Genomic DNA, 17538 nt, shown 5'->3' on the forward strand with positions numbered 1-17538 from the left:
CAGCACCGACCCCAAAAGTGTGAGGTGTGAGATCTTACAGAATTCTCTCTATACTCCGAGGATGGAGATCTTCCAAAGACAGACACAGAGGTGGGTGCTGTGGCGCAGCGGGCTGAGCCGCCTCCTGAGATGCCCGCGTCCTGTATGGGAGCACCCAGAATGGAGGCCCCCATCTGCCACTCCCTGGAGGGTGCTTGGCCCTGCCACCCATGCGGGGGACCCGGATGGAGTGTCCGGTGCCTGGTGTCAGCCTGGCGCAGCCCTGGCCGTTGTGCACTTTGGGAAGAGAACCAGTGCATGGAAGATCTCTCTCTCACTCTGCCTTTCTTTCTTTCTTTTTTTTTTTTTCTCTTACAAAGATTATATTTATTTATTTGAGAGGTAGAGTTACAGACAGAGAGAGGGAGAGACAGAAAGGTCTTCCACCTGCTGGCTCACTCCCCAAATGGCCGGAACTGGACCAATCCAAAGCCAGGAGCTTCTTCCGGGTCTCCCACGTGGCTGCAGGGCCCCAGCACTCGGGCCGTCTTCGGCCTTCCCAGGCGCATTGGCAGGGAGCTGGGTCAGAAGCAGGGCAGCCAGGACACGAATTCACACTAATACGCCAGCATTGCCGGTGGCAGCTTAACCTGCGCCACAGCACCGGCCCCCGGACGTGGTCATAGACTCACATGGAGATGTGTATGTGATGCTTAATTAACTGATTCTATTTAGTTAAAAGGGAGAGAGCGATCTCCCATGTGCTAGCTCACGCCCCAGATGCCTGCAAGGGGCTGTGCTGGGACAGGGCAAAGCCAGGGGTCCCCTGGGGGTGCAGGGACCCAGGCACTGAGCCCTCGCTGCCGTCTCCCAGGGCGTGCATGCGGTGGGGGGTGGAGTCAGGCGTGGGACCCCGGCTCCTCTGCCAGGCCGGTGCCAACACAGAGCGGTGACTTTGCACACCGTGCAGCTTTTGCTTTCAAACATGCTGTTAGGGGCCGGCGCTGTGGCGCAGCGGGTTAACGCCCTGGCCTGCAGTGCCGCATCCCATGTGGGCGCCGGTTCAAGACCCGGCTGCTCCTCTTCCGATCCAGCTCTCTGCTGTGGCCTGGGAGGGCAGTAGAAGATGGCCCAGGTCCTTGGGCCCCTGCACCCACATGGGAGACCCAGAAGAAGCCCCTGGCTCCTGGCTTCGGATCGGTGCAGCTCTGGCCGTTGCGGCCGATTGAGGAGTGAACCAACAGATGGAAGACCCCTCTCTCCCTCTCTCTGGTTCTCCTCTGTGTAACTCTTTCAAATAAATACATTTTTAAAAAAACATGCTGTTAAGCCTTTCAAAGCCCTGTTCTCCTCGGGCATGGTCACCCAGCTGCCCCACTGCTGGTTCTCGGGGCCTCCGCCCAGCTCACGAGCCAGCCGTGGCTGAGTGCTTACCCAGCACCGGCCATGGCCACGGCGCTCCTGGTGCCACCACCGCCCACTTCAAGATGAGCAAACAGAGGCCTAGGGCCGCCCAGGCGGGGTGGGATCAGAGACTGCCCGGCCATGGGGCACTTGGGCCTGGGGACGTGCGTTGTTCCAGACTGGGGTTCGGGCACCTCAGGACCACGGTGAAGAGGAGCTCAGATCTCAGCCAGGGTCCTCGTCACCCCTGCTGACCGCCCGCCCTGCCCCCCAGCCCCGAGGAGGCCGCGCGGTACCTGGAGACCTACAAGGCCTACGAGCAGAAGCCGGCAGACCTGCTGATGGAGAAGCTGGAGCACAGCTTCCTGTCCCGGGTGAGGCCCCGCCCCTGCCCGCTCCCACCCGCCAGCAGCTGGAGGGGCCCCCCAGACAGACCCCCACCCCCCGGCGCCCTGAGGCGAGGCCCAGCTCCAGGCGTTGGCTCGTTCTGTTCCCGCTGCGTGCCTCCGTGTTTCACCTCTCAGCTCTTGAGCTGCCTCCTCCAGGAAGCCCTTCCTGATCCCTGGGCCATGTGGGGTGTCTAAGCCCAGGAGGGCGGGGCTGGGGCTGGCTGGTCCCTGCTGTGTGGAGTGGACACTTGCTGAGTGAAGGTGGACTCTGGACTGCCAGGACCGGGCCCGGCTGGGGGCCCTGCGGCGCACGTCTTCCCCAGCGATATGGGAGGAGGGCGCAGCGGCAGGCCCATGGGACAGCCGGGCTGGGCCCCAGTGCCTGTCTGTCAGGCTGCTCTGTGCTGGACACACGAGCTTGAAACCCGACAGGGGCTGCCGATGAGACCCCCAGCGGCCAGCGGCCAGCGGGGCTGGGATCTGAGCCAGCGCTCTGCCCTGCGCCCAACGTGCACGGCCGCCCCGGGTACCGTGTGTGCCCGGAGAAGCCTCCATCGGCAGCTGCTCATGATGGCTCCGCACCCAGCTGCCTCCCTGTCCCCTGGGGGCCTCGGAACCTGCTCAAACAGGGCAGCACTTATTGAGCACCTGCTGCATGCCCCGCCCACCTGGGCCCACCTTGCTGGCTTCCCTCCTCTCGACACCCCACGCGCTGCCTCTGGTTCCAGGTGACTGAATGCCTGACCACCGTGAAGTCAGTCAACAAAACCGACAGCCAGACCCTCCTGGCCACTTTCGGAGTAAGCAGCGGCCACCCTGCCCCCACGGCTTTCCCAGAAATTTCCCACTCATCCCCTTCCCTCCCCCTGTCCACCCGCCCCTCCGCCCCCATCCCCTAGGCGCCTCCTCAGCTGGCAGAGGGCAGGTCTGTGCCCCCGGCCCTGACCCTCCTCCTGCCTCCCTCAGTCTCTGGAACAGCTCATAGCCGCTTCGCGGGATGACCTGGCCTTGTGCCCGGGCCTGGGGCCCCAGAAGGTGAGCCCCGGGAGAGAACTGGAGGGCTGGGGGGGATCAACAGGACCTCAGATCCCAGTGCTGCCTCAAATACGCTAGTTAAATTTACTCAAGAGGCAGAGAAGAGAGGTCTCCTGCCCGCTGGGTCACTTCCCCAAATGCCCCCAGCGGTCAGGACGAGGCCAAGCCGTAGCCAGGAGCCCACGTGGGTGTCGGGGACCCCAGCACCTCAGCCATCAGGGTGTGCGTCAGCAGGAAGCCAGAACTGGATGCTGGCCCCCAAGCGGTGCCACAGCACCCGCCCAGTTCCAGGAGGATGGGGAAACTGAGGCCCAAGAGGGTGGGGGCAGCCCCCAGCCTCACACAGCTGGCCTGAGGGCGGGTCCAGGTGGAGCCCCCTCAAAGATGGCGAAAAAAAAAAGATCCAAACCCACTCGCGCTGCCAGCACGCAGGCATTTAATGGCCCCGCCCCCCACAGGCGCGGCGGCTGTACGACGTCCTGCACGAGCCCTTCCTGCGCGCGCCGCGTTGAGCCCGGAGGCCCCGGGGTTCCAATAAACGCGGTCCAGGCCCAGGCTGTGCGAGTGCGTGCCGTGGGTGCGGGCGGGCGCCCTGGCTTCTCCTCACTGCGCGCTGTCCCCAGGGTCCAACAGCTTCCGCTTCCGCTTCCTCTCCCGCCCTCTCGGGGGCGCCACCCCCGCGGGCGCCGTCTCCAGCGCCCCACTCTCCGGGGCCGGCCGCTGCTGCTCCGTGGGAGATCCCAGCGCCGCCGACTCTGCCGCCTCGGGCCCCGGGTCGCCTGGCAGCTCGGGCTGCACCGCCCCCAGCCCCGGATCTGGCCCCCTTTCTCTCTTCTTCTTCTTCTTCCGGGTGGATGGCAGGGCTGCCTCTGCGGGAGGCCCCTCCGCACCTGCCATCTCCCCCCAGCGCTCCAGAGAGCACGGCTCCGGCTCCGGCTCCACGCTTTGCCTCTTCTCTTTTTTCCTCCTCTTCCTGGGGGGCAGTGGGCTGGGGTCGTCCAGCATCGCAGGGCCAGCTCCCGCCCCCTCGGCGGGCCCCGCCTCCCCAGGCTCCTCCGGGCCCAGAGGCTCGGCCTCCACGGGCGCCTCCTCTCTGAGCCGCTTCCTCTTCTTCCTCTTGCTGCTGGAAGGGAGCGGCGGCTCCAGCGCCTCCGACACCGCAGCGGCCGGCTCTGCTGCCTCGGGTCCCCTCGCGTCCGTCTCGGGGCGGCCGGAAGCTGTGTCGCCCTCCAAGGCCCCGAGCCCGTTCACTGCCTCCTGCGTGCCGGGAGCCGCTGGCTTCTGCCTCCTCTTCTTCCTCCTCTCCGAGGTGGGAGACTCCAATGCCAAGGCTGCCCCTGGGCCCGGGACGGGCGGGCTGCCCCCAAAGGCACAGAACCGCGGCCTCAGGCCCGGGGGAACCTGCGGCGGGGGACTCGCCGGGATTGGCTGCAGAGGGGCCCCTGGCCGCCACCCCTGAGGCCCCTCCAGGATCCTCAGGCTGCCCAGGGGAGCCGGGGCGCAGGTGAGTCCGCCGCCTGCCTCTGCCGAGGGAGCCAGCAGGGTCGCTCCTCCAGCGCGGGGGCCCCGACTGCTGAGCACCCGATAGCGCTGCCGCTTGCCGGCCAGCTTGCCCTTCACAGTCCCGGAGCCGGAGAGGGGCACCGGGCGCCCGTTGAGGCTGGGGGAGAAGCGGGGGCAGAGGCTTGGTCAGATCCCTTAGCTGCGCGGGGGGAAAGCAGCTCAGAGGCAGCATTTCGGGGAAGAGGGGTTCGAATCCCATCCCCCAGGCTCAGCACTCACCTGGCCGGGGCAAAGTCTGCAGGGGCCTGGATGAGCCACACCTCCACATCCGGGCCGGCCAGCGACTCCAACGAGAAGCGGGGAGGCTCTGGGGCTGGGGGCGTCGCTGTGAAATTGGGGGGACAAGAGAACCGAGCGGCACCTGCAGGAGAAAAGGGGTTGGGGTCTCTGACACCCTGCCGGCTGACCCCTTCGGGGCGCCTCTCGGGTCCCAACGTGTCGCGCGCGCAAAGCCCCGCCCTCGGTGTCTCCCGGCTGTCACGCAGGGGCCGCCCCGCTCCCAGCGGCCCGAGTCCGGGAGGGTGGGCGGCCTACAAGCAGCTCTGGTCCGTCCTCCCGCTCCCCGGGGTAGGGCAGAGAGCGGCCCCTGCAGGAACAAGGAGGCCCCTTGTCCGCCCCCTCGTCCGCCCCGGCCTCCCAGCCCACCCGCGCTCCCCGCCGGCCGGTCCGCTCACCGCCGGGCTGGGAGCCCTCCATCCCAGCGCCCACCGCCCGCGCAGACCCTGGCGGAGCGAGGTGCGCAGCGCCGCCGTCGGCCACGTGGATCCGCGGGGGCGGGTCCTCCTCCGGGAGCGCCCGAATGGTGCGCGGGCGCGGGGGGAGCCGCTCACCGCTGCACCCCTCGGTGGGCGGAACGGGGGGCAATTGCCACCTGTGCGGAACAGGAGAACGAGGCCGAGTTTCTTCCCGAACTTCTGCTCTCGAAAGAACTTGTGTGCTGCTTGTCAGGAAGCAAGCCGCACCGTGTCTCGGCGGGCCTCCCCCACCATCTCCCAGCTATGGTTCGTTCCAGCACCGCCTTAAAGGGGCAGTCGCAAGGCTAGACCCTGACCCTTAAAGAGACAGGAAGGTCGTTTGGTCTGAAATTCTTAGAGACAGGTAAGAACCCTGGCTAGCGTTTGGGTGTTCCGTTCCCTTCTGGGGAGGCCTGGATGCCTAGGAAGTTCAGCACTTGAGTGGGAGAGGGGGACAATAAAGGGACGGGGGAGCGGGAAATACTGGGGGCGGAGCCTGGGGTCGGGGGCGGAGCCTCGGGCCCGGGAGCAGGACACGCGTGGGCTGGGCGGGCTCAGGGGCGGGGCTTGTGGATTAAATGACACTTGCAGATGCCCTCGAGGGTCTGGTGTCGCGCGTGGTTCACATTCCCAGGCGTTTTCGGGAAGGGAAGGCAGAAAGAAGTCCAAGTCGGCGGCCTCTCCGCGTCGTCCTGGGGCGAGTGTAGACAGCAGCACGAGGACGTGGACTTGGGGGACGCCCCTACGCCCCTTCCCACGAGGACCTCACCGCGTGGGGCGGCGGCTGGAGCCGCGAGACGGCGGCTAGACAGGGTGACCCGACCGCATTCCTGGCGGCTGTGTCAGCGCCGCTTCCCGCCCCGTCTGCCAAGATTCTAGGTCGTATTCCAGCACCGAGGCGCCCCTCTTCTCCCCAGCAGGGAGCCGCTTCCCGGAGCGGCGAGAGGGGCCCGTGCGAGGGCAGGCCGTCTCTGCGCCCGGGATCTCCGGTTTGCCTCGAGTGGGTAGCAAAGGCTCCGGGGCGCCGCCCCTGCGGGCTCTGGGACTACAATTCCCAGAGGGCCCGAGGCGGGGAGACGCCGGATGTTGGCCGCGGAGGCTGCTGGGGGTTGTAGTCCAGCCCCGACTGGGCGCTCGGTGGGCGGGCTGGTCAAGCCCTGACTTGCCCCCTTTTTTGTCCCGATGAGATTGAGGCTGCGAGTCCCCGGCAAAACTCATTTATCGAGGCTCTCTCGCGCTGGGGACGCGGTGCCTGAGTGCCTCCCACCCCAGCCTCCTGCAGCCGCAGGGAGGCAGAAGCACTTCGGCTACCTCCCCCAGGTCGGGTCGTGCGCAGCTTCTGGGCGCGAAGTGGACTCTGCTGGGTCCGCGTCCCACCGCTCCGGGACTACAAGTCCCAGGGTGCTCGCGGCTCCCCGCCCCACCACGGCCCGCCTCCCTCCAGCCCGAGTCACGTCGTCTAACCTGTTCCCGGCGCCTGCCCCGCCCCGTCCTGCGCTCCCCGCAGCCGGAGCCGCAGCCGCAGGGAGCCCCCCGGTGCCAGGACCTGCCCCGGACCCGTGAGTCCCACCCTCCTGGGGTCCAGCGGCCCCGGAGGAGCCCGACGCCCGCGTGCCGGGGAGGACCGGGAGGGCACTCGGTGCCGAGTCCCAGGGCGGAATTCGGGGTGCGCAGATGGCGGGGTGCCTGGAAGTCGGATGCCGGATCGACCGGGCTGAAAGAAAAGGGTCTCGGATGCCCGAGCTGTTGGGATGGAGGGCTCGGACGCGTCGGAGCTGACTCCGGAGCCCCTCGAACTGGGGGCTCTCGGAAGTCTGGGTGCTCTGGGTAGGACCGGGGTCTCGGATCCTCGCGTCTGGGACAGAAACGGGAGGCGGGGACTGGCGGCGACCTGGCGCGGTGGCCACCCCCGCGGTGCGGGTGGGCCGGGGACAGCGGGACGAGCTCGTGGGGTGGCCCCCGGAGGCCGCGTCGCCGCGCACCCCCACGGCCAGGCTCCGTGGCGGGGGCGGGGGCAGCTCTCCAACCTCCTGTGTGCCGCTGAGCGAACCCCAACGTGTCATTAACCGAGGCGTCGGACCTGCCCGACCGGGGGAGGGGCATCCGCCCCCTGGCGGAGGTGGGGGCCTCCTGTCGTCCCGGGGCGGGGGGGTAGGGTGGGACAATGTGGGGCTTGCCGAGGTCGTCCTGGGACCCGGGGGGGGGCAGAATTGAGGGAGGCGGCGAGGGAATCTGACAGCAAGCGAGGAAGGGGTAAACTGAGGCTTGGCGGCCGCGCTTGTCTGGCCGGCCCCCTGCGGGGCTCCACGCCCCGACCCTGCGGTGAGAAATGTCACCTCCACCCCGGGCTGTGTGACCTGAGCTGTTGCGGGAGATAAGAGAGGATCAGGCTAATCCTGGAGCTGTCCGTCTGTCCTTGAGCCGGGGGCGGGGCCGCCGCTGTCTGTCTCCCTTGCTGCCCGCCCCTCCCTGTGTCCTGTCGGGGGGTTAACGAGGGAGTTGGCGGGGGGAGTTTCCCAATGCCTGGGCTTGGGCATGGCCTCAGATAAAATAAAAATAACCGTGTCTGCCAAAACCAGGCTGCGGTCCCAGCCGGCTGGGGTCTGGCAGGTAGACAGGACGGGACTGCTCAGAGGTCTCGCTCCCCATGAGCCTTGCTGACCCCAGCGCGGTTGGGGGAACTCGTCCCTGCCAGGGGGAAACTGAGGCTGGAGAGCGGACCCTGCTTCTCCGCTGGGGTCTCCCAGCCCTCCGCCTGCCTGCACCCCCCCTTGCTGGGTGTGACGTCTAGGGGAATGTAGGGCTTGGAGGGTCCCGGCCCCCCGGGTTGGCAGGACCACGGCTTTGGGCCCTGGTCGTGTGCCTGGCGCTGTTATCTTAACGAGCAGGCCAAGGCGGCCAGTAATTAAGAATCGTACAGATGCGAACTTTATCTGGCGCTCCGCACCGCTCTAATCAGTGGCTGAGCGCTCCCACCCCTTCGCGGTAAAGGTTTGATTCCCCGCCCCCTCCCCTCCTTTAGACGCTGGAAGGGACCCAGGCTCCGGGGAGCGGGCGTCGGGGCCCGGCGCGTGCCGCGGACGTCCACGCCGGGGGGTCCCGCGCCCGCAGGGCTGCAGGGGTCCAGCCCGAGTGCCCCTAGGATGCCTGGGCCGGCAAGCCCACAGGGTCCTTAACCCCGAAGAACCCGACTGCGGTGCGGAGCGGGCCGGTCGGGAGAGCCAGGGGTGGAGCGAAGCGGGGATCCCGGGGCGGGGCGCCCCGTGGGTGGACCGGAGCCCGTGGGAGGGGAAGCTGGGGGTGGAGGCGAGCCCGGCGCAAGAGGGCCCGGGGGCGGAGGGCAGGGCCCGGGGCCTGGGAACAGAGACGCGACCCGCGCCCCGCCCGGCCCCGCGCCCCTGCCTCGGGAGGTGCAGCACCTGCCCCGACCCGCCGCGCATTCCCCGCGCCTGAGCTCAGGCGCTGCCGGCCGCGCGGTGACCTAGGGCGCCCCCTGGCGGCCCCGATGTCCCCCGCCGGCGTGGGACCCGAGTCTGGGATGCTGGCGCCGGGGTGGGGGCTGGGCGCCTGGAATTACTCGGTTTTATATTTTAACAGACACCAGAGAAGTGGTGTTGTCTGTGTAGCCGAGATGTTTTTGTCTGGTTGCTTGGGTTTTGTTTGTTTGCTTGCTTTGGGGGCTTGTAAAGAGGAATTGGGAATGGGATTTAAAGCCCGAAGGGTACCCGCTGGGAAATTTTTGCCGACTGGAGACTTGATCTTTGAGGGTGAGAAAAGTCATGCAAAACGCAGAAACCCCCACCCTCGTTCATGGGCCACGCCAACCCCTAGCAGTCCAATGTCACTATACAAGGGTTCTTCCAATAGTTCCTGGAAAATGGAATTAGAAGATAGGCTTGTTTTTTAAATAGTTTTTAACTTTTTATTTATTTGAGAGGCAGAGACAGGGGGAGAGGCAGAAGGTGCTCTTGTCTGCTGATTCACTCCCCAGATGCCTGCAACAGCCAGTACTGGCCCGGGCTGGCAGGAGCCAGGAGTTAGAACTCCATCCCCCTCCCAGGTGGGCGGGGGGACCCATCAGCAGCCCCCCAGGGTCTGCATCAGCGTAGAGCTGGAGTCAGGAGCCAGACAAGGGTACTGAAGCCAGAAGCCCCTGGTGTTGCAGCCTCTTAACCTGGGTCTCCACTTCTAAGCTACACTGTTGGCCCTGATGAGTTTATTTTGTTGCAAAAATCTTGGAAGCCCATGCATGGGTTTTTTTGGCAGATGCATTTTCCACCAACTTTTTGAACAGCCCTTCGGCAGGTGCTGGCGCAGGGAACACAGGCTGGGCGTCTCCCACAGCCCCGGCTTGTGAGGCCTCGCTCTGCACCCTGCGGCAGGCGGGTTTCCGCCAGCATCCCCAAGCTCAGACGAGCCCTTGCTTCCCCCGTGTTAGGGATCCGGAAACTGGCGCACTACGGGCAGGCTCCCATGGTGGCGCTGCTGGGTGGTTTTTTTTTTTTTTTTTTAACATTTGTTTAAGTTTATGAATCTGCTTATTTATTTGAAAGACAAAGTAGCAGAGAAAGAGGGAAAGAAAAAGATCCTCTAGCCGTTGGCTCACTCCCCAAGTGGTCGCCAGGAGCCGGGAGCTTCCTCCTGGGTCTCCCACACGGGTGCAGGGGCCCAAGCACATGGTCGGCCGTCCTCCGCTGCTTTCCCAGGCCACAGCAGGGAGCTGGATGGGAGTGGAGCAGCCGGGACTTGAACTGACACTGGCGTCACAAGCGGTGGCTTAACCGCTGTGCCACAATGCCAGCATCCATGCTGCCAGGTTTGGACCCTCAAAATCCTTCCCGACAGCTAAATGCTGGGAGAGGAAGCGGTGCAAGAAGACAGAATTCTAAGCTGGGCGAATGGGAGAATTCTAGAATGTTCCAAAGGTAGAATCTTAGAACTTTCCAACGACAGACGCTGGAGCTGAGGGTGGTGTGTGTGTGTTGGGGGGGGTCAGGCTTTGTCAAGCTTTGATTAGTCTCAGGGCCCTTATGCTGTGGGCTCTGAGAGATGGAAGTGGTGTCTTGAGAGAGCTGCTCCCCGCCTCCTGTCACTGCCGGGGAGACTGAGGACCCGAGGCCCAGGCTTGCGGCCAAGGTCGCACCGCCCAGCACACACAGACCAGCTGCCAGCCCCGACAGGTTCTGTTCCCGTGGCTCCCAGACAGCGGCGGGTGTCAGCCTGCCCCAGCCCGCCCCGTTGCCCACGCCCTTCCTGCCAAAGCTGAGCGGCTGGTACATCAGGAGGCGACAGAGCTGGCAGGCGTGGCGGCTACCGGTGGGGGGGGGGGGGACGGTGCTGGCCGGACCGGTTCCTAGTGGCCTCGCATCCGCCCACCGGGCCAGGGACCACGAGCACCTGGCAGCCCCTGGCTGCCTCCCTGTGCCTCTTGGTAACAGTGGGGCAGTGAGGCGCCGGGCTCTTCTGGATGGGGACTCTGGTCTGGTGGAGATGACCCAGAATGAGCTGGAAGGATCTAGAAGAACCGGATAGGTCTGGCTGTAAAACCCAGCGCCACCACCTCCTTGTAGGGGGATGTGTTTAGCCGTTTTTAGGATTGTGTTTCCTCTCAAATTTTACTTTTCATTCTATTTGAAAGCAGAGAGACAGACACAGAGAGAGATCGCTTCTGCTGGTTCAATCCCCACATGCCAGCAGCAGCCAGGCGTAGGCCCGGCCAAAGCATAAGAACCATGGCGCCAAATGCCCACGCCTGCAGGGGGCCCTTGAACAAGTCCTTCTGGGCCACTGGTTCCCTCCCCAAAATGCCTGCTCAGCAAGAGCTAAGCCGGGCGGAAGCCAGGAGCCCAGAACTCCATGCGGGTCTCCCACGTGCGTGGCCCCGGGACCCGAGCACTTGGGCCCTCAGTGTTGCCTCCCAGCGTGTGCGTCAGCAGGGAGCCGGGTCCGGGTCCGGGGCTCCCGCCCTTGGATGAGGGCTGTGCTGAGCGCCCGCCCCTAGCACGCGGTTCGAGTTAGAATAATCCGGGCATCCAGCGCCGTGATCCGCTGTTCCCTCCCTGTCCTGGCACACAGGTGCTCAGTAGATCACTCAGTAGATCACTGGGCTGAGCCAAGGGAGCCCAGGGAGCGCTGGAGCCTTCGGTTTGGCGTCCGAGGGGCTGGCGCTTCCCGGCTGGGGAGGCGAAGCGCCCCTGGTGGGCGGGGAGGGGGAGCCCCACCCTGTCCAGCCCTCCAGGGGGCGGGGTCTGAGCGGCTTTCCGCCCCCCCTAACGCAGGCGCCCCGCTCCGGCCGGCACCATGGACAGCGAGGCTTTCCAGCACGCGCGGGACCTCCTGGACCTGAACTTCCAGTGTGAGCGCGGGGCGGGCGGGGCGCGGGGACGGGGCGCTCGGAGCAGGGGCAGGGGGTTTAACCACGCGCTCCCGCCTGCCCAGCGCTGGCCATGAAGCACATGGACTTGAAGCAGATGGAGCTGGACACGGCGGCGGCCAAGGTGGACGAACTGACCAAGCAGCTGGAATCGCTGTGGTCAGACTCGCCGGCAAATCCCAGCCCACAGGCCGGCGCCGCCCCCAGGGTGAGCCTGGTCCCCACCTTGACCCCCAACACCAGCTTCTCTCCACTCCCCGCCCCCGCCACGCCCCCCACCCCCAGCCTTCCACTGATGTCTGCTCTAAACCTTTAACGCCCCGGCCCGCCCGCAGCTGCCCCGGTACAGCTCCAGCCCGGTCCCCGAGCCTTTCGGCAGCCGAGGGTCCCCCCGGAAAGCCGACAACGCAGACACCTCGTTCGGACGCTCTGAGAGTGCCCCGACCCTGCACCCCTACAGCCCGCTGTCCCCCAAGGGCCGCCCGTCGTCGCCGCGCACCCCGCTCTACCTGCAGCCGGACGCCTACGGCAGCCTGGACCGCGCGCCCTCGCCCCGGCCCCGCGCCTTCGACGGCGCGGGCAGCCCCCTGGGTCGCGCGCCTTCCCCACGGCCCGGCTCTGGCCCGCTCCGCCAGCAGGGGCCCCCAGCGCCCTTCGACTTCTTGGGTCGCGCGGGCTCCCCGCGGGGCAGCCCTCTGGCCGAAGGGCCCCAGGCCTTCTTCCCGGAACGCGGACCCTCGCCGCGCCCGGCCGGCGCCGCCTACGATGCTCCGTCTGCCTTCGGGAGCCCCCTGCTGGGCGCGGGCGGCAGCGCCTTCGCCCCGCCGCTGCGCGCACAAGGTGAGCCCGGGTGCGGAGCGCGGGGCCGGGAGCCGGGCCGCCGGGGGTTCCCGCGCCCTCACGCCCTCTGCCTCGCCCCCAGACGACCTGACCCTGCGCCGGCGGCCCCCCAAAGCCTGGAACGAGTCCGACCTGGACGTGGCGTACGAGAAGAAGTCTTCGCAGACGGCAAGCTACGAACGTGAGTGATGGAACAGCCGGGGATCCGGTGGAGAGGGGCCCCCTGGAGCCTAATGTCTCCTGCCTCGCCTCGCAGGTCTGGATGTCTTCTCGCGGCCCGCCTCGCCGGGCCTGCAGCTGTTGCCGTGGCGAGAGAGCAGCCTGGACGGGCTGGGGGCGTCCGGCAAGGTGAGGGGCGGGGGAGGCTGAGCCTGGACGAGACCGACCTCCGCGCCCTCGTCCATCCACCTCTTCCTTCTTTACCCTGCATGTCGACCCCCCCGGCGCCCCCTCCCTCACCCCCTGCTCTCCCTCCGCCCCCTCTTTCCCCTGTCCAGGACAACCTCACCAGCGCCACCCTGCCCCGCAATTACAAGGTCTCCCCTCTGGCCAACGACAGGCGCTCGGATGCAGGCAGCTACCGCCGCTCACTGGGCTCCGCGGGGCCGTCGGGCACTCTGCCCCGCAGCTGGCAGCCGGTCAGCCGCATCCCCATGCCCCCGGCCAGCCCCCAGCCGCGCGCCCCGCGCCAGCGCCCCATCCCCCTCAGCATGATCTTCAAGCTCCAGAACGCCTTCTGGGAACATGGCGCCAGCAGGGCCATGCTCCATGGGTCCCCCGTCTTCACGCGAGCACCCCCTCCCAAGATAGCCCCCCAGCCCCAGGCGCCCCCACAGCCGCAGCCCCAGCCCCAGCCGCCTCCCCAGCCCCAGCCCCAGCCCCAACAGCAGCCCCAGCCCCAGCCCCCTACCCCAGGCCCCCAGGCCCCCCAACAGACCTGGCCCGCCATGAACGAAGGTGAGTCAGCAGTGGGGACCCCAAAGGGCTGGGTGAAGGGAGGACAGATGGCGGGGAGCTGGCTGCCCCTTGCTGAGAGCTAGAGGGGCCAGGGCGTCCACTCGGGAGCCAGGGAAAGCTCCATGGGGAGTGGGGGGCCTGGGGCCGGAGATGTCTTCTATTTGCTGGTTCACTCCCCCAAATGGCTGCAACAGCTGGAGCTGGGCTGATTTGAAGCCAGGAGCTTCTTCTGGGTCTCCCACGTGGGTGCAGGGGCCCAAGCACCTGGGCCATCCTCCACTCGAGAGGAGAGGAGGACCTGTGGCCCAGAGGGGTCAAGGAAGTGCCCTTGGTCACACAGCAAAGCGGGTGTCGGTTACAGGTCCGGGCAGCTGTGTGTGCGTGGGGCCTCATAGGGGTGGGGGAGCTAGGTGCGGGGTCTCATAGGGGTGGGGGAGCTAGGCGTGGGGCCTCATGGGGTGGGGGAGCTAGGTGCGGGGTCTCATAGGAGTGGGGGAGCTAGGCGCGGGGTCTCATGGGGTGAGGGAGCTAGGTGCGGGGTCTCATGGGGTGGGGGAGCTAGGTGCGGGGTCTCATGGGGTGGGGGAGCTAGGTGCGGGGTCTCATGGGGTGAGGGAGCTAGGTGCGGGGTCTCATGGGGTGAGGGAGCTAGGTGCGGGGTCTCATGGGGTGGGGGAGCTAGGTGCGGGGTCTCATGGGGTGGGGGAGCTAGGTGAGCTAGGTGCGGGGTCTCATGGGGTGGGGGAGCTAGGTGCAGGGTCTCATGGGGTGGGGGAGCTAGGTGCGGGGTCTCATAGGGGTGGGGGAACTAGGCGCAGGGTCTCGTAGGGGTGGGGGAGCTAGGTCTCTGACAGGGCTCTTGCTCCTAGGTCCCCCCAAGCCCACCTCCGAGCTGGAGCCGGAGCCCGAGCTGGAGGGGCTGCTGACTCCCGCGCTGGAGGCCGGAGATGTCGACGAAGGCCCTGTGGCTCGGCCGCTCAGCCCCACGCGGCTGCAGCCGGCGCTGCCCCCTGAGGCGCAGTCGGTGCCCGAGCTGGAGGAGGTGGCCCGGGTGCTGGCGGAGATCCCTCGGCCCCTCAAGCGCAGGGGCTCCATGGAGCAGAGCCCCACCGTGGCCCTGCCGCCCACCCACAAGAAGCAGTACCAGCAGATCATCAGCCGCCTCTTCCATCGGCATGGCGGCCCGGGGCCCGGGGGACCGGAGCCGGAGCTGGCCCCCATCACCGAGGGGTCCGAGGCCAGGGCAGGGCCCCCTGCGCCCGCCCCGCCGGCTCCCATCCCACCCCCAGCGCCGCCCCAGAGCAGCCCCCCGGAGCAGCCACAGAGCCTGGTGAGTAACTCAGGAGCCCGGGGTTTGCTGATGTGCGGATCCCGACTCGGTGCCCGATACGGGGCTGCAGGTCAGTGGCTCCAGTGAGACAGAGGCCGACTCTGCTGCTTCTTTAACTAATTTATTTGAAAGGCAGAGAGAGAGAGAGATAGGTCTTCTAATGCAGAAAGTGGAGCAGCCCGGACCCAAGCCGGGGCCCATATGGGATGCAGGCCCTGCAGGTGGTGGCTTAACCACAGTGCTGGGCCCAGGAATTGAGTAACTGGTTTTCGTAGTCATTGCCCTAAAAGCCACCAACTCTGTGGCCTCCCAGGTCTGGGGGAGAGGGGGCAGCGAGGTACCCCCTACCCTGGGGCGACCGGGGTGCGGGCAGTCGCTCCCAGCTGCTGAGGGCCCCGCGCGTCCCGCAGGAGATGCGATCGGTGCTGCGGAAGGCGGGTTCCCCGCGCAAGGCCCGGCGCGCGCGCCTCAACCCGCTCGTGCTGCTGCTGGACGCCGCGCTGACCGGGGAGCTGGAGGTGGTACAGCAGGCGGTGAAGGAGGTGAGGCCGCGGGCGCGGGGCGGGCGTGCGGGGCGGCGGCGGCTGCGGGGCGGCGGCGCGCGGGGCTGAGCCTCCCGCTCCGCCGGCCCCTGCAGATGAACGACCCGAGTCAGCCCAACGAGGAGGGCATCACCGCCCTGCACAACGCCATCTGCGGCGCCAACTACCCCATCGTGGACTTCCTCATCGCCGCGGGCGCCAACGTCAACTCCCCCGACAGCCACGGCTGGTGTGTGTGCGCGCTCGAGGCGGGGCGGGCCCGGGGCGGGGCGTGGGGCCAGGCGCGCCCGCGTGCTCATCCCCGCCCCCGCGCCCAGGACCCCGCTGCACTGCGCGGCCTCGTGCAACGACACGGCCATCTGCACAGCGCTGGTGCAGCACGGCGCTGCCATCTTCGCCACCACGCTCAGCGACGGCGCCACGGCCATTGAGAAGTGCGACCCCTACCGCGAGGGCTACGCCGACTGCGCCACCTACCTGGCAGGTGCGGGGCAGGGCGGGGTGCGCCAGACGTGCGTGCAGGCTCGGTCCCCCCACGGGACAGCATTTCCTTCCGGGGGGGGGGCGGTGGGACGCAGCCCCTGTGCGGTGAGAGGCTGGGCAGCCCACGCGGCAGGTGGAAAGGGGGACACACGAGGCAGCTTCCAGGTGGGCGGTGTGACTTGCCATTGAAGAAGGGATTGGTTCCCTCCGGGGCCGAGGGCCCAATGCGGTGCCTACAGGGTGACACCAGGATACGAACCGTGTACACCGCTGACCCTCCCGGGGAGCAGGTGGCCCGGCTGCCAGCCCCGGCGGCGGACTGAGGCGCTGGCTCCTGCCCCGGGCACCCGTAACTTTGCAGGTGGCTCAGGCCCCTGCGGGGCGGGGCAGGGGGCGGAAGTGGGGGCAGGGCCTGGGACTGTCCACGTCTGCATCCGCGTCTGCGTGGCCGGCGGTCCGGGCCCGGCTCTCAGCGGCCCGGCGCGGGCGTCTTGCAGACGTGGAGCAGGGCATGGGGCTGATGCACGGCGGCCTGGTGTACGCGCTCTGGGACTACAGCGCCGAGTTCGGGGACGAGCTGTCTTTCCGGGAGGGCGACCCGGTGACCGTGCTGCGGAGAGACGGGCCCGAGGAGACCGACTGGTGGTGGGCCTCGCTGCACGGCCAGGAGGGCTACGTGCCTCGCAACTACTTCGGGGTGAGCCCGCGGGGGCCTGCACCGTGCCGCGGTGGGGTGTGGGGGGAGGCAGGCCCCAGGACAGGCCGGGGCCCCCACCAGGGCTGGCGCCTTGTGAGTGGTTGGTTGATGGATCCCGGGCTTTTCATGTGGTTCATGATTATGACGATGGGGAGATTCTAGAAGAATCCCACCAGGAGGCTTCCGCTGGAGTCTGGGCAGGAGAGATTTCATCTGAGGGGTGGGCGGGCAGAAGGGGACCCCCTCCCCCAGACAGGGGCAGTGGCAGGGCCAGGCCAGGGGTGCTCTGTGGCAGGTCCGGAGGAATCTCATGGAATCGCCCGTCTCAGCCAGCACTGCCCGTCGGAAGCGGGGGGGGGGCACTGGAAGATGCTGGGGGGGTGTTGAGGGGCAGGAGGGGAGCTCCTGGGTTCTGAGGGTGCCGTCCCCCTCAGCTCTTCCCCAGGGTGAAGCCACAGAGGAACAAGGTCTAGCAGGACAGATGGACGTCCCTCGAGGACACAGGAGCGGCCCCACACCTCCCATCCTTTCATGCTGCCTTGACCTTGACCTGCAGGGCCAGTTCTCTGCCCTCCCACCAGCCCCGGGCACGAGGGCACCGCAGGCACCTGCCTTAGCGGTGGGACAGCTGGGGGCGTGGGGGGGCTCCCGGTCTCAGGGCAGGAGACGCTCCCATGCCATTTGCCAAAGGAGATCCGCCCAAAGTGCCTTCCACGCGGGCTGCCCCCAGCGGAGACTGGGGTGGGTGGCCCCCAGCTGATGGCCCTGGGAGCCGCCCCCCTCCTCCCAGCAGCCTCGGGGGCTGCCCAGTTAAGTGCCTTCCCAGAGCACTGTGTCTTTATAACACCGTGAGCAAAGTTTTCTTTATAAATAAAGGTAGTTTGCGCACAAGCCGCCTTCCTTCTCTTTGGATTCCACTCTGACTTGCGATGCTGCCACGTGGGCGTGAGAGGCGCTCCTGTCTAAGGGGTGTCTGTGTGCTGTATGATGCGTGTCTCATAATTCCATCACCCGGGCTTCGTCGTCTGCTGGCTCGCTCCTCTGGTGGATGGATCCCCTCGCGGGCAGCGGGTTCACGGAGGGTGAGATCGTCTTTGACGGGGCTGGGCCTCTGGGAAATGCACAGGACCAGTGCAGGGTGGGGCGCCCAGAGGGTTCTCCCGTCCTGTGGCCCACGGTTGTCTTCTGTTACGTACACCTCTCTGGATCTTT

General features: G+C 67.2%; 3 protein-coding genes across 16 annotated transcripts in view; all 3 read left to right on the top strand.

Annotated features, from left to right (window-relative positions):
* Positions 1 to 3361, top strand: part of ERCC1 (ERCC excision repair 1, endonuclease non-catalytic subunit) — a 48273-nt gene extending 44912 nt beyond the window's left edge. For 8 of the 10 annotated variants that reach the window (XM_070062100.2, XM_070062107.2, XM_070062101.2 and 5 more), the window contains 4 exons: positions 1658 to 1757; positions 2501 to 2572; positions 2739 to 2807; positions 3266 to 3361. In XM_070062100.2, the coding sequence (XP_069918201.2) occupies positions 1658 to 1757; positions 2501 to 2572; positions 2739 to 2807; positions 3266 to 3319 (295 nt within the window). In that variant the 3' untranslated portion in view covers positions 3320 to 3361. Of the gene's footprint in view, positions 1 to 1073; positions 1293 to 1657; positions 1758 to 2500; positions 2573 to 2738; positions 2808 to 3265 lie in introns of those variants that run through there. The other 2 variants (XM_089320069.1, XM_089320070.1) reach the window with 1 other exon arrangement.
* A 409-nt stretch (positions 3362 to 3770) lies between these two features.
* On the top strand, positions 3771 to 17218 carry PPP1R13L (protein phosphatase 1 regulatory subunit 13 like). 5 transcript variants are annotated; one of them, XM_051831528.3, is made up of 13 exons: positions 3771 to 4311; positions 11383 to 11459; positions 11543 to 11685; positions 11813 to 12317; positions 12400 to 12498; positions 12574 to 12665; positions 12815 to 13274; positions 14144 to 14604; positions 15015 to 15146; positions 15242 to 15375; positions 15464 to 15630; positions 16127 to 16326; positions 16761 to 17218. In XM_051831528.3, the coding sequence occupies exons 1-13, from the start codon at positions 4130 to 4132 to the stop codon at positions 16797 to 16799; spliced, it is 2691 nt and encodes an 896-aa protein (XP_051687488.2). In that variant the 5' UTR covers positions 3771 to 4129; the 3' UTR covers positions 16800 to 17218. The 5 variants fall into 5 exon arrangements, with proteins under 5 accessions (XP_051687488.2, XP_069918196.1, XP_089176193.1 ...); XM_070062095.2 differs by lacking the exon at positions 3771 to 4311 and adding an exon at positions 5407 to 5468; XM_070062094.2 differs by lacking the exon at positions 3771 to 4311 and adding an exon at positions 6280 to 6663.
* LOC149120776 (uncharacterized) lies at positions 4307 to 6092 on the top strand. The gene is made up of 2 exons (XM_089320068.1): positions 4307 to 5243; positions 5696 to 6092. Exons 1-2 carry the CDS (start codon positions 4620 to 4622, stop codon positions 5981 to 5983), a joined length of 912 nt encoding a protein of 303 aa, XP_089176194.1. The 5' UTR covers positions 4307 to 4619; the 3' UTR covers positions 5984 to 6092.
* Positions 17219 to 17538: the final 320 nt, after the last annotated feature.

This window comes from Oryctolagus cuniculus, chromosome 18, assembly GCF_051225735.1.
Source record: "Oryctolagus cuniculus isolate XC-2025 breed Fujian yellow rabbit chromosome 18, ASM5122573v1, whole genome shotgun sequence".
Lineage (NCBI taxonomy): Eukaryota > Metazoa > Chordata > Mammalia > Lagomorpha > Leporidae > Oryctolagus > Oryctolagus cuniculus.

Bases quoted from the DNA above. Each gene is read 5' to 3' on its own strand.
- LOC149120776 (XM_089320068.1), top strand. From the start codon at position 4,620: ATGAGCCACACCTCCACATCCGGGCCGGCCAGCGACTCCAACGAGAAG. The intron at 5,244-5,695 runs GTGCGGAACAGG...TGACACTTGCAG, and splicing joins ACGGGGGGCAATTGCCACCT to ATGCCCTCGAGGGTCTGGTG.
- PPP1R13L (XM_070062094.2), top strand. From the start codon at position 6,287: ATGAGATTGAGGCTGCGAGTCCCCGGCAAAACTCATTTATCGAGGCTC. The intron at 12,499-12,573 runs GTGAGTGATGGA...CTCGCCTCGCAG, and splicing joins GCAGACGGCAAGCTACGAAC to GTCTGGATGTCTTCTCGCGG. The intron at 14,605-15,014 runs GTGAGTAACTCA...CGCGTCCCGCAG, and splicing joins CGGAGCAGCCACAGAGCCTG to GAGATGCGATCGGTGCTGCG.